This window comes from Odontesthes bonariensis, chromosome 7 (assembly GCF_027942865.1).
Source record: "Odontesthes bonariensis isolate fOdoBon6 chromosome 7, fOdoBon6.hap1, whole genome shotgun sequence".
Classification (NCBI taxonomy): Eukaryota; Metazoa; Chordata; class Actinopteri; order Atheriniformes; family Atherinopsidae; genus Odontesthes; species Odontesthes bonariensis.
Genome location: NC_134512.1, coordinates 17,196,911 through 17,208,992, shown reverse-complemented (window position 1 = coordinate 17,208,992; position 12,082 = coordinate 17,196,911). Strand labels below are relative to the sequence as shown.

The window sequence follows — 12,082 nt, the reverse complement described above, 5'->3', positions numbered from 1 at the left end:
TCAGCGGTATAGAAAATGGATGGACGTTCTCAAGTCAGTTATTTTTATCATTTGAAAAATGTTGGTGCCAGATGATTTACCGTTGAACTATCCCTGCTTGGCGTGCACTGTAAGAAGGCATACAAGGGTAAGTAGGGCGTGGGTGTCTTAAGACTGACAACAACACCCTTGGTTTGTTTCCCACATTGAAAAAAAAACAAAACATTCCCCCCATATTTTTCCCCCTCTTTGATATAAGCGATCATCAACTGTGACTCACATAAAGCATAAACAAAGCTAAGAGCTGCCTTTGTTTCTGAGTCACTTTGTCCCAATTAATTTATGGAAACTCTCAGTTCAAAACTAAGGACGCACTAGTTACAGTAAACAGTATAGTGTGTGTATGATTGCAAGTCAATTTGATGTCGAGATGAGTCACTGTTTCCCTCTAAAAAAATAGGTATTTGTGTTCCTCTGATTACAGTACGAGGAAGTACACTATGATTTGGCTGTTGACAGTCAGAGGCTGCCCTCCCAAACACCTCATCCCCACAATGCAGATAAGGCTGATTAGAAATAAAGGAGTGTGACTATTTGTGAGGTGATATGATCATGTTGTTACGAGTGTATGCCTTTTATGTACCTCAAAGTGTAGTGGCCAAGGGAAGGACAACACAGATAAGGAAGAGAAACTGGTGAAAAAGAAATAACCATAATCAAAAGAGGAAGCAGACAAACATCAGCACTTACTCAATTTAAACGACAAAATGATTTAATATCGGCACATTCTGTACAAAACGGAGATTAACAGGGAGATGTTTCATGTTTTCTTTTTTAGTGTATTTGCCAACCTTTAATTCAAGGGAGGAAGGTGCAAAAAGCACCGAAACATTTTATTGGCCTATAAACCGCACCACACATTTCCATGGAATAGAAACTATCTTCGCAGAAGTGCAAAAGACTTCCATTATAAATGTACTGCAGTGGAGCAGACAAAAAACAATACAATGATACCAATACCGATGTAACAACCAGAACTAGAGTGCAAATTAGTTCCTCCAACTTTTTATTGGTTCATTAGTGCTGAGCAAAAAAAACGTTTATCGCTTTCATCTTCGAGCAAAACAATCTCAGTCCTCAACCTCGTCCTCTGCTCCCTCCCACGAGGGCTTTGTGAGCCTGTGTGATTGTTTGTGTAAAGCCGCATGTGTATGCAGCACCGTGTCCACCCGCAGGAGACTTGTGACACACTGCAGCACAGCCAGAAGCAGCTGATATTTACAGGAGACAGATTCAAGACCCATGTTCGACATGCAAACCTTAGATGGCACGTCACACTTTCTACAACAATGCAAGTTTAGTTTACAATCCTCCAGAGGACCCTCAGTCTGTACCGGTCCTGCATTGTGTGCTTGTTCAAGTACAAGACTGAGATGCTGGGAATGATCTGGAAGAAAACTCATGACCCTGGTTTGAGTCTGCAGGAAAAGTCTTGGGTTATGTGAGTAAATCTGTCGAGGCACGGTTAAGAGGGCGTTTGCCAGAAGCTGGTAAACAGAGTCATCTACGCTTGTGTCATCAGAAACTGAGCAGCTGCGGCCATGTTGTAAGAGGGCATGGTGCAAGAGAAACTCAAATGTCCCACCTGCGGGAATCACACAACCTGGCTCTATCACATGCTTCTGAATGGATTTCATACAAGAGGATCCACATGTGGTGCTGTCAGTCAGACTGTCTGTATGTAAAGAGGTGCAGTTATGTGATTGCAAGCTTCTATTTGAAGCTGTGGTCTCCGTCATATGCATGGGTTCCCAGGTTGTAAGTAGCATGCGGATGGCATCTTGAAATGCGCGTGCATACTGGTCAGTTTGCCCTTCTCCGGGGGCACAAATGACCAGATTGCAGGGTTTAACTATGGTTTTCTCCTCTGAACAACAGAAAGTCACATGGACATACCTGTGAAAGAGAAAAGGATAGCTGGTAATGTTTCAATGTTTCATGAACAGTTTATTCTTTGTATGCATATGCGTGACTAAGTACAATCTCTTGAGAAAGACACGTGTTTCTGAATACCTGTGAGCTCCAAGCAGTATTGGGCGACAAAAAGTCAGTGTAACAACGTGCTCTGGATTAATCTTCCAGCAGTCTGAAACGGGTGTGGTCCCACTTAGCTGGGCAAAGAGAAGAAGTTCTTCTTCACTGACACACTCCACAAGGCACATATCTGCTTGTGTGGCTAAAGCCAGGACAGCAGAAGACTGTTTAACTGCAGACAGAAGCACAGAGACACCAAAACTCCGCAGCTTGGCAAAAATGCACTCCAGTGACCTTTCCATCCAGGCACTAAAGTGCACAATACTTCTCTCCTCCATCACTCCTCCCAGCTCAAGTATGTCTCCCGGATTGAGCAGTTTTGGCTGCAGGTACCCCGTGAAAACTACAGCTCTGACTGGCTGATTGTTGACTTGAGGGCACGGTGTAGCAAAGTCTCTGTGAATTACCTGCCCCTCAATCAAACGCGAAGCTCTGACAGGGAAGCCTGATACCGGTGTATGCAGTGCTGGGAAGTTGTCATTTAAAAACTGAAGCGAGACGGAGGGTAGGTCATTTCTGAACCGCCAGTAATGGAGAAGTTCACATGTGAGGTCACTAATAAAGTCACAGTGCACGTGACTAAGACGAGTTTGAAAAAATGATGACAGAAGCGTTTGAACGTAGCGACAATTTGTGTGATCTGGTGACTGCGTTTCTGCAGTGAACTCCTCCAACGAAACACAGACTCCATACGGCACCACATCCACAGCAATGAGATCATCCAACTCTGTCAATGCAAATGCTAGCAGTTTGTCTGCCAAATGCCTGGCAGAGGCAGCCTCTGCTGCTTCTGTAGAGTCATAACAGCGAGATACATGGGGCTTCTTGCTGGCTGTTATATGAATCATTCGCAGTAATGATGCCAGCAATAGAATAAAGGTCTTTGATCCATCACCTGTTGCTGCGCTGTGCTTCCAGACACACTCCACCACCATCCTAATATGAGGAACACACAAATAGATAAAATGAAAATCGATCCCAGAGCAAACTAGTAAAATTCAATGTCTCCTTGCTAACCTGGCCAGTGGATGTTCCAGATGTAGTGCTGTGAGAATGCGGGTCCCACAGCGGCTCAACATCGCCTGTCCCGTGTCTCGGGCGAACAGCACTTGTCCTCCCTCAGGGCCAAAACTGCGAAGGATGACTGCCTCCAGGGCACACACTGTCTGCAGGACATGTTTGAGGCGGACTCGGTCCATTGACAGCATACTCACACACTGTAATGCAGGATCCATGAAACTTACAAATAGATTTCAACTGTCTACAACCTAGATTTTCATCTTTAAAACAGGAGTCAATATAGTGAGTAAATATTTTAATCCAACATTGCATGCAGAGTACACTGAATGCTTCATCGCAAAGTTGAGCTTTTGTCATCTGCAGTCCAGGGAAGGCATCAGAATTAATTTCTGCTCAGCTCCCAAAGCCATCTGGAGAATTCAGTCAAATTTAGCTACAGTGTTGGTCTCGACAGCCAGGGCAGACGTATCGTGGGTAGGCTGTGGATAGCAGGCAGAACATGATTTAATAATTAAGGGATTTGGGAGTTCCTGGTGGGCTCCATTTGTCGCCTCACGGCAAGAGGGTTCCAGGTTCGATTGCCCGCTGGGACCGTTCTGTGTGGAGTTTGCATGTTCTCCCCGGGTTCTCTTCGGGTAGCTACTTCTCCCACCGTCCAAAAACGTGCGTGTTAGGTTGACATGATACATAAAACGACTGCAACGCTACACGGTAGCACCTCTTCGCTAGTTCTAGAAATGTGTACACTCAAAATCGCCTCAAATTAGCTTATCTTATAAAAATCCCACTTCAAGGTATAACTAAGCAACACACTAGTGCTCAGACAAATCTAAACAACACATTCGTCAAAGACAACAGGAGAACTCACCATAAAGGCAACGGGAACGCCGCTCAGTGTCGCCTAGAAACAGGACTTCTTCTGTGGTTTAGAACAGCTCAGATGTAAATGTTGCCATCTAGCGTTTTGACGGGTGACGTACATACACGTTTTTAAAGGCAACATTTTTCAGTGTTATTGTTCCGTTATTTGTGTGTCATGGTTTATTCCAAAAACTCTTCCAAATAGTTGGGCTGTCTGTTATCCTGCTGGGAAGTAAAAATACTTTAAATTGATTTTACACCTGCTTTGAGACTAAAATGAAAATAATTTTCATTGAATTACACTCTAGATTAAACATCTGAGCAGAGTTTAAAGTTAAAACTTTAGATTTTAAAGTTAAAAACCATAATGCCCATTTTTTAAAATTTTTGGATAGGTGTTTAAGGGAGTCTATCTAGTGACTTGTTTTGTTGTACGAGAGGAATTGTTAAGATTCTCTTTTTTAAAGAGTAATTAAAATGTCCTGTTTCCTTTGATAAGTAAAGTTTAATTAGCAAGAGACATAAACATCTCAATGCCTCAGAATTAACAACACAAACTAGTCGTGTAGGCTGTCATCAAAGTAAAGTAATACCATACTTACAAAATACAAAAAAAAGCACAGTGTATTTATCTGTATATCACAAACATTAAGTATGTTGAGCGCCATCTGGCTGAGCCCATCCCCCAAACCCCCCTCTTTCCCCCGTCCCATCCCTCCTTCTGTACACTTACGCTGGAACCTCAAGGTGAACTGGGCGGGGCTGGAACCTGATCTTTATGTTGCTGCAGAAACCACATCCCAAGTTTCTAAATCAGGCAACATAATCTATACATAGACAATATGAAACAGTTCTGAAGCTATCACCAGATGTACAGATGCACACTCTCACACGCACACACATACAGAGCTGTCCACTCTGAATGTAAATGTCCTCTACTGCTGAACTCTCACTATGCTAACGAGCTTTTAAAAAGCCATGTCACCACACTAATGAATATGCATCAGTGGCCTGGTGAGGGTGACCTGTAGGGATGGGACAGAGGTCTCGAGAGGTGGGGCGTCGGGCATAAGGACCACAGCTCTCATGAGACCTGAATGGACAGAAAAGAACACAATCCCCCAATACAAAACTCTGAGACACACAAACACACAACTATGCCAACCCCAAGCCCATCTTGCTCCACCCTCCCCGTAGTTGCCTCTGATCCAGCTTTCACACACCTGCACCGTTCTTCTAGATGTCTGAAGACTGCTGAGACAAAAAAAACTAAAGGGCAGTGAGCTGTTACATACGTTGCCGTTTCTCTCCGTGTCTCTGGCTCTTTCATCATTTTTCTTCCTCCTCCTCCATTCTCTAAAGAGAAGGAACCTCTGTGAGTCTGAATCCCGTCGTTTGGACATCTGAACACAGGTATGTTTTTCACTGATATAATTTTCCTCGATAAAATCCATAAAAATGATAGGTTTCTTTCTATTTGTCTGACTGAAAAGTAACTGCATGAGGATATATATATGTATAAAAATCTTTAGGATCAGAACTGAAAAGGTCACTTTATATTTCAATGAAGATTTGGGTATAGTGCAATCATCATGAGGATTTTATATATGTGTAATTCCTATATTACTGATTTTCTTTTGACCTCACTCAAAATATAAATGGTTCTCTAAAGGTTTCTAAAATATTTAGGGACAGGTAGCTGATAAGACTGAGTTGTGGTTATGCTTGAAACTTGTGTATAACCCTGAAAGTGTAGACATAAAGTGTCTCCGCGGGTACGTGATCTCATCCGCTGATTCAGCCTCAGATACTCAATACCTATGATGTCTGCGGAATAAATTATAACACACAAAAACAATTTTTTGATCCGGAATCAAGTTTTGGCAATGGGACTTTTCTCTCAATTTGGTTTGATGGCATGACCTTGGCACATATGATCCTTACTTCTGGCAGCTGAGTGTGGAACAGCAGAGATCCACGTATGGTGCTTCAACCCCCTCCTTACTTCACAACTTCATGTCAGCAGCTTTGGCAGAAACAGCAGCTTTCATATCCTGTGTTTCAGTCGTATTGCCAGGCCAGCAGAAACAGGAGAAGTCATTTGACACTGGTGGACATACACCGTCTATGAGCACATTATTGCTTCAAATATCTGATCAATAGCCAATATGGAAACTCTGCTCCAGTGTGTGTTTCTGTGGTATGTTCTTGTACACTTAGAGGACATTTACAGCTTTATCTGCCTTTCTTGTTGAAGTATACGGTTGCATTGTTGTTAGCTGAACCATCTTTTTCTGTATCTCTGTTTCTCTGCAAGTTAAATTCTTGATCCACTGTCACTCCTCCAAAAAAAAAATGAACCGTCGAGCTGCACCTAGCACCTCATTTTCCCCTTCCAATATGCCAAACACAACAACCACCCCAGGCCAAAAACAACCTGGAGGTCACAGTGCCAACAAGTTCATGAATCAACTTCACAGCATCCACAGTGAGTAGGACACCTAATATAATATTCACGCTCATCATGGATTAACAAAAAACAGTCCTGAATATATTTGGGACACATATCAAAGCACAAAAGACAGTGGAGAATTTAGATTTCAACACAGAGGTCTCTGGCCTCTGTGGCAGTGAATTATTATTATTTTTTTTCATAAAAGCAGGAATTCGGGGAATAAATCTTAGACAGCTCTGTCCTTTTTAGCAACATATGAGTGACAGAACTGAGAAACTCCCTCAATGTCAAAACATTGGAAAGCTTAAAAAAAGTAAATCACAATCACATTTTTTGTATTATTATAGTTTTTTGGATACATATTTAAAGTACAATGAAAAAAACAAAAAAACACTAACACATTCAGTAACTAAATTATCTGTATGTTCCCAGTGTTTTGGATTCAGTCAGCTACAACGATTGAATCATAAATTATTCTCCGGAGGAAGATGATGCAAAAAGTGTTTTCAGGGATAAAGAGACAATACACATAAAGTGGCTTGATGCATAATGTCTCTAATGGTATACCAGATTCAAGGTTTTTTTCAGGCTCAGAACGGATGCACAACAGTAAGCATGATAAGTCTGCTTACAGTAAAGACAACTGTGCTTACTTTTTTCTATGCATTTTCTTGCTATTTCTGACCGTTTAAAAAACACACTTGTCTCTTGAGCTTGAATATATCAAATCCAAGCCAAAATCTGGTTCCTACACAGAGGACAAAAAATTCCTCTGACATTAGGTAGGTCACATTTAGAAATGTGCACAATAGAAATATCTCCCTGGTGAAAATTAACTCTGTTTCCTTCTGTGGGAATATTCCTCTTCAGTATTTCCTGTTGGTCATTTAGTGTACACGCTGCTTGTAAAACTGTGAGAAAAAAATTACACAATAAGTGTGATTTCCTTAGGTTCTATCAGAGTTACATACTGCTTTACTGTTACTTCAGGACAAGCAAGTTACATAGGAGCTGAGCAAATGATAGTACTTCACATAATGTATTGTAAAAGAGTAACAAGGAAAACTAAAATATGGCCTAAAAATGACCACAGATTTGAATCCACTGTATTGTCACGAACATCACTGTATTTCCATAAGTACCAGATACTTTAATCATTTTGTGTATGTATGATTCAAAGAGTTTAAGTAGGTGAGATTATTTGAATGCTAACACACCTAAATGTTAATATATTATTACTGTGTGTGCATTTTGTTGATTTGCAGAGCCGTCATGGGCTGTAGCTGCCCTTTGTATCGTGAGTTTGTGCGTGGTTCTGTCATGTGCCATGTGCGTGTGGAAGAAGTGCTTAAAAAAGAAGGACAAGGACAAAGAAAAGGACAAGAAAAAGGGAAAAGAGAAGAGCAAGGGAGGCTTTGACACTGAAATGGATGGGGGTTGTAATGAGGTAAGCTAAATACACACTTATATCCACACACACAGCAACCTCCTGCAGACACATTGTCCTTGCAATGTATCACAGTCCTGACATCCGGGTCACACAGAAGTGGCGAAACTGTCACTGCATGTTAAGACTAATGGACATTCTGCACATCACTCATTTTAAAGTAAAAGTTGAGGTGAGGTGAGATAAATGATTTTAAAGTGGATTCCTGTCACATCTAAAAAAGAAACCTGTCCTGCTATATGATCTAGGAACAGAGCACAAAAAAAGCTCTACATATTGTAAATCAAATCAAAATCAAATCAAATTTATTTGTATAGCACATTTCATGTACAAAACAATTCAAAGTGCTTCACATAAAATAAAAGCATTGCAGTGGGGCAAGGTTTATTTGAAAAGGTATGCACTTTACTTGCATGGGATTTGTGTCTGTGTGCAGCCCCTGACGGATGATATAAATATAGAAACCGAGCTGTCAGAAACTGAGCAAAAAGAGGACGTGAAGCTCGGCCGACTGCACTTCACATTAGACTACAACTTCACTGAAAATACGGTGAGTTCCAGCTCTTTAACGTATGATATGCCGGGGCAAAAATGTCCCATTCACACACTTTTCTTCACTCTGTCAGTTAGCCAGATTCTCTTTTCTCTTCATTGCTTTTCTTTGTGTTTACACTTTAGTTGGTGGTAGGCATCTTGCAGGCTGCAGAGCTTCCTGCGATGGATGTGGGAGGTAGTTCCGACCCTTATGTTAAACTCTACCTGCTACCGGACAAAAAGAAAAAGTTTGAAACCAAAGTTCACAGGAAGACTCTGGAGCCCAACTTCAATGAGACTTTTACATTTAAGGTAACTTCAACACAAGAGTAGAAATAGAAACTGAGTTATCTCTCCAGATGACAAGGGAAAAGTTTTCTAATTATTGCCTTTGATTTCTGTTCTGTTCTGCAGGTACCATACACTGAGCTGGGTGGAAAGACACTGGTGTTGACTGTGTACGACTTTGACCGTTTCTCAAAACATGACGCCATCGGAGCTGTGAAGATACCGATGAGCAGTGTGGACTTCAGCCAGTCTCTGCAGGAGTGGAGGGATCTTCAGAAGGCAGAGAAGGAGGAGGTGGGTACAAAACATGAGAGATGGAGGGAAACTTAAATGCTTTTAGTTGCTTTTATGTTTTCCAAATCTGTTAATCAGCGGAAAACACAATTTCATTCATTTATGCTATATTTTATTTCATTCCACAAAGAGTCAAAGCAAAATCAAGCAAAATTCTTCAGATATTTAAACTCAATTTAAAATTCAGGGACACTGCGCACAGCAGTTGCATTATTCGAGCAGCTCCGTCTGAGCAACAGCCTCATGCAGCCAGATTATTAAACATTATTCCAACAAAATCCCCTTTTTCTCTGCATCAGAGTGAGCGGCTCGGAGACATATGTTTGTCCCTGAGGTATGTGCCTACTGCTGGAAAGCTGACAATGGTGATTCTGGAGGCCAAAAACCTAAAGAAAATGGATGTGGGGGGATTATCCGGTAAGTCATCCAGGATGTTTTCATGAAGTTTTAACTCCTTAGCCAGTTGAAATTCAATGAAGCTTATCATTACTGTTATCATTTAATCATATGAAACATCTCTACAAATAAGGAATCCAAATATGCCAGGCATGTTACTTTCAAGCAGTTTCTATGTCAGGAAAATCAGGAAGTGCAGCAATAAATGTTATTTTACTGAAAGAGTTTCTACATTGGTGGAAGGTTGTTGCTCTGCTGCTCTGACATAAAACTTCTTTGTTCACTCCACAAGACCCATATGTGAAGATCCACTTAATGCAGAATGGGAAAAGACTCAAGAAAAAGAAAACGACCATAAAGAAACACACTTTGAACCCTTACTACAACGAGTCGTTCAGCTTCGAAGTAACATGTGAACAGATAGAGGTATGAAAAATTGTACATGCACGTACATATACACAGCTACAACCAAGAGAAATTCATGTTTTGTGGATGCATTCCCATTTATAGAAAGTGCAGATAGCGGTGACTGTGCTGGACTACGACAAGATTGGGAAGAATGACGCCATCGGGAAGGTGCTGATGGGCAGTGACAGCAGCGGGACTGAGCAACGCCACTGGACAGACATGCTGGCTAATCCCCGCCGGCCAATAGCCCAGTGGCACAGCCTCCAACCAGAAGAAGAAGTCAACGCACTAATTTCCAAAAAGAAGTGAAACCGTGACCCAAAGTGAAACTTAAAAATGACCTCAATTACTTCCAATTTACATTATTTCCTCTACTGGAATTATCCTTAAAATATTGTTAAGCTATCTAACTGAATTTAATCTACGGAATGATAGCCTGCTTTACCCTTTATACCTTCAAGGATGGTTTTAAATACGTAAGCTTTGTACCTTCAGTATCTCCCTCCTCCTGCTTCAATTTAAATTGTTATTTGGTATCACTGGTTGGGAACAATAAAGTGAAAGAGATTTTTTTTAACTTGCGGGATCAGTTCTGTTCTGCATGCACACTACACTGATATAAACAAAATGAACCTGCAGAGGGAGACAAATCAAAGTACATTAAGAACAAGAGATGCCTATCTGACTGTTATGCCTTTGTTTTCAAAATTAAATTACGGGTTGTTATCGAGTCTATTTCAATGTAATCTAGGTACATGAAGTTTCCCTTTCAACAAAAACCCTCTTGGGACAGATGAAGTGCACCATTTAGTGTGTGGTGTTGAATAAGATAAATATTATCTGAATAGTATCCAATGTGATTTCTTTTAAAACAGTTTGAGATAGTATTTGTCAGCAAATCTTGTGAAATAAGCAGCACAGCGGCTCCTGTCTTTTTTCAAATCTCTTTCTATGTTGGGAAATGCTATGTGACTCCAAACTTCAAAACATTCTCCTCTGCTTTTTGACCTATACGTGTGCAGTATAGATGCTCCAACACTGGTAATAGCAACACCTCCCATCCACCTCATATTTTGTTCTCCCATGTGAATAAGATAGACAAACTAAGTGCAATTCAATACCCTAATTTTCAGCAAGAGAGATTATCATTTTTCTGAATAACCGTGTGTGTGCATTCTGCATTTCACTATAGTTGCAAAATTGGGCTATAAAACAGTACAGAGATGTAGCTTTTATTGAGTCATATACTGTATAAGGTTATTCAACTTTAAGGAACCTGCTTTTCACATGTGGACAAGCAAAGCACAAAGTCAGGTCACATTATTTTGAAATGCAGTAAATGTAGGTTACTTTAAGATGTTTTTGGCTGGTTACTCGATCCTTCCCAGAACATAGAATTGTTTGTGAATTCAATAGGATTATTTCAAAATCAAACTCTAATAATGCTGCACCTTGTAGGCTACAGACAAAGCAGATGCAATCTTAAGTTCTAAAAAATTGCTGTTTATCTTCGGTAACGTCCCAAAATATTTACAATCTTTACAGGGAAAAAAAAGAAGTGCACATCATTTTGCATATTCAGCATTTAAACTTTATCAAATCAAATTACCCTAAAAATAAGCACCAAGACAAACCTGCAGGTTAACTAACCCCTGCAAGATGCGGTTGAGTTCACAGTGCCATGGGGGAATAAAGCTTCATTATGAGATATTTAGTTTATTTTAAAGATGTGACCGAAAGTGATCATTCACAGTGTCACTTAAATCTAGTTGTACAATTCTCTCAAGTGAAATCTGGGTTCAGTTCAGTAACAAGACAATTTGATTCCAGATCTGCTAAAATACTGAGCTTTAGGAATTGCTGCACATTAATGCGTTGAATAATAGTGTTTTCATTTAAGCAAATAATTAGGTAGTTCTGAACAACGAACCAGGGTTGGATAAACAGTCTCTGCTTTGTAGCTGGTTTTCAGTTTCTCCCTGCTTGTGTCTCGGTAAGGCGCTTCAGACACGTATTGGCTGCCAAATTACATTATTACCACGGCAATTTAGGAGGTGAAATATTCCACCACAGGGTGACAGACCCTGCAGAATTAGCCCTTTGCTTACTGAGGATGTTCCTGTCACAGAGAGCAGTGCTGGCTTACCTGCGTGCACAGGTGCAGACGGACAACTCGTGATCTGCTCGGGGGGGCTGTCGCCCCTAGGTAGGATTTACAGGTACGACCAGGCATCATTCTGGTGTTTCCCCTCCAAGACTTCCCAAACTCTTTCCTCTCTGGGCAGTTGAGATGTGTCGTTGACGTT

At 40.9% G+C, this 12,082-nt stretch overlaps 2 protein-coding genes across 3 annotated transcripts; one reads left to right on the top strand and one right to left on the bottom strand.

The window, feature by feature from the left end:
• Positions 1-727: 727 nt before the first annotated feature.
• Positions 728-4,014, bottom strand: bbs10 (Bardet-Biedl syndrome 10). Of its 2 annotated transcripts, XM_075470976.1 has the most exons (4): positions 3,962-4,014; positions 3,091-3,290; positions 2,053-3,009; positions 728-1,935 (listed from the first exon to the last, which is right to left on the bottom strand). In XM_075470976.1, the coding sequence occupies exons 1-4, from the start codon at positions 3,962-3,964 to the stop codon at positions 1,110-1,112; spliced, it is 1,986 nt and encodes a 661-aa protein (XP_075327091.1). In that variant the 5' UTR covers positions 3,965-4,014; the 3' UTR covers positions 728-1,109. The 2 variants fall into 2 exon arrangements, with proteins under 2 accessions (XP_075327091.1, XP_075327090.1); XM_075470975.1 differs by having other exon boundaries at positions 3,091-3,997.
• Positions 4,015-6,309: 2,295 nt separating this feature from the next.
• On the top strand, positions 6,310-10,085 carry LOC142384857 (synaptotagmin-1-like). The gene is made up of 8 exons (XM_075471167.1): positions 6,310-6,442; positions 7,675-7,856; positions 8,293-8,406; positions 8,535-8,702; positions 8,805-8,972; positions 9,272-9,389; positions 9,661-9,794; positions 9,879-10,085. The coding sequence occupies exons 1-8, from the start codon at positions 6,310-6,312 to the stop codon at positions 10,083-10,085; spliced, it is 1,224 nt and encodes a 407-aa protein (XP_075327282.1).
• The last annotated feature ends 1,997 nt before the right edge of the window (positions 10,086-12,082 follow it).

Excerpts from the sequence above, each read along its gene's own strand:
- bbs10 (XM_075470975.1), bottom strand. The coding sequence starts at position 3,308 with ATGGATCCTGCATTACAGTGTGTGAGTATGCTGTCAATGGACCGAGTC. Across the intron at positions 3,010-3,090 it reads CTGGAACATCCACTGGCCAG|GATGGTGGTGGAGTGTGTCT; the intron begins GTTAGCAAGGAG and ends TCCTCATATTAG. Across the intron at positions 1,936-2,052 it reads ATACTGCTTGGAGCTCACAG|GTATGTCCATGTGACTTTCT; the intron begins GTATTCAGAAAC and ends TCTCTTTCACAG.
- LOC142384857 (XM_075471167.1), top strand. The coding sequence starts at position 6,310 with ATGAACCGTCGAGCTGCACCTAGCACCTCATTTTCCCCTTCCAATATG. Across the intron at positions 8,703-8,804 it reads ATGAGACTTTTACATTTAAG|GTACCATACACTGAGCTGGG; the intron begins GTAACTTCAACA and ends TCTGTTCTGCAG. Across the intron at positions 9,390-9,660 it reads GGATGTGGGGGGATTATCCG|ACCCATATGTGAAGATCCAC; the intron begins GTAAGTCATCCA and ends TCACTCCACAAG.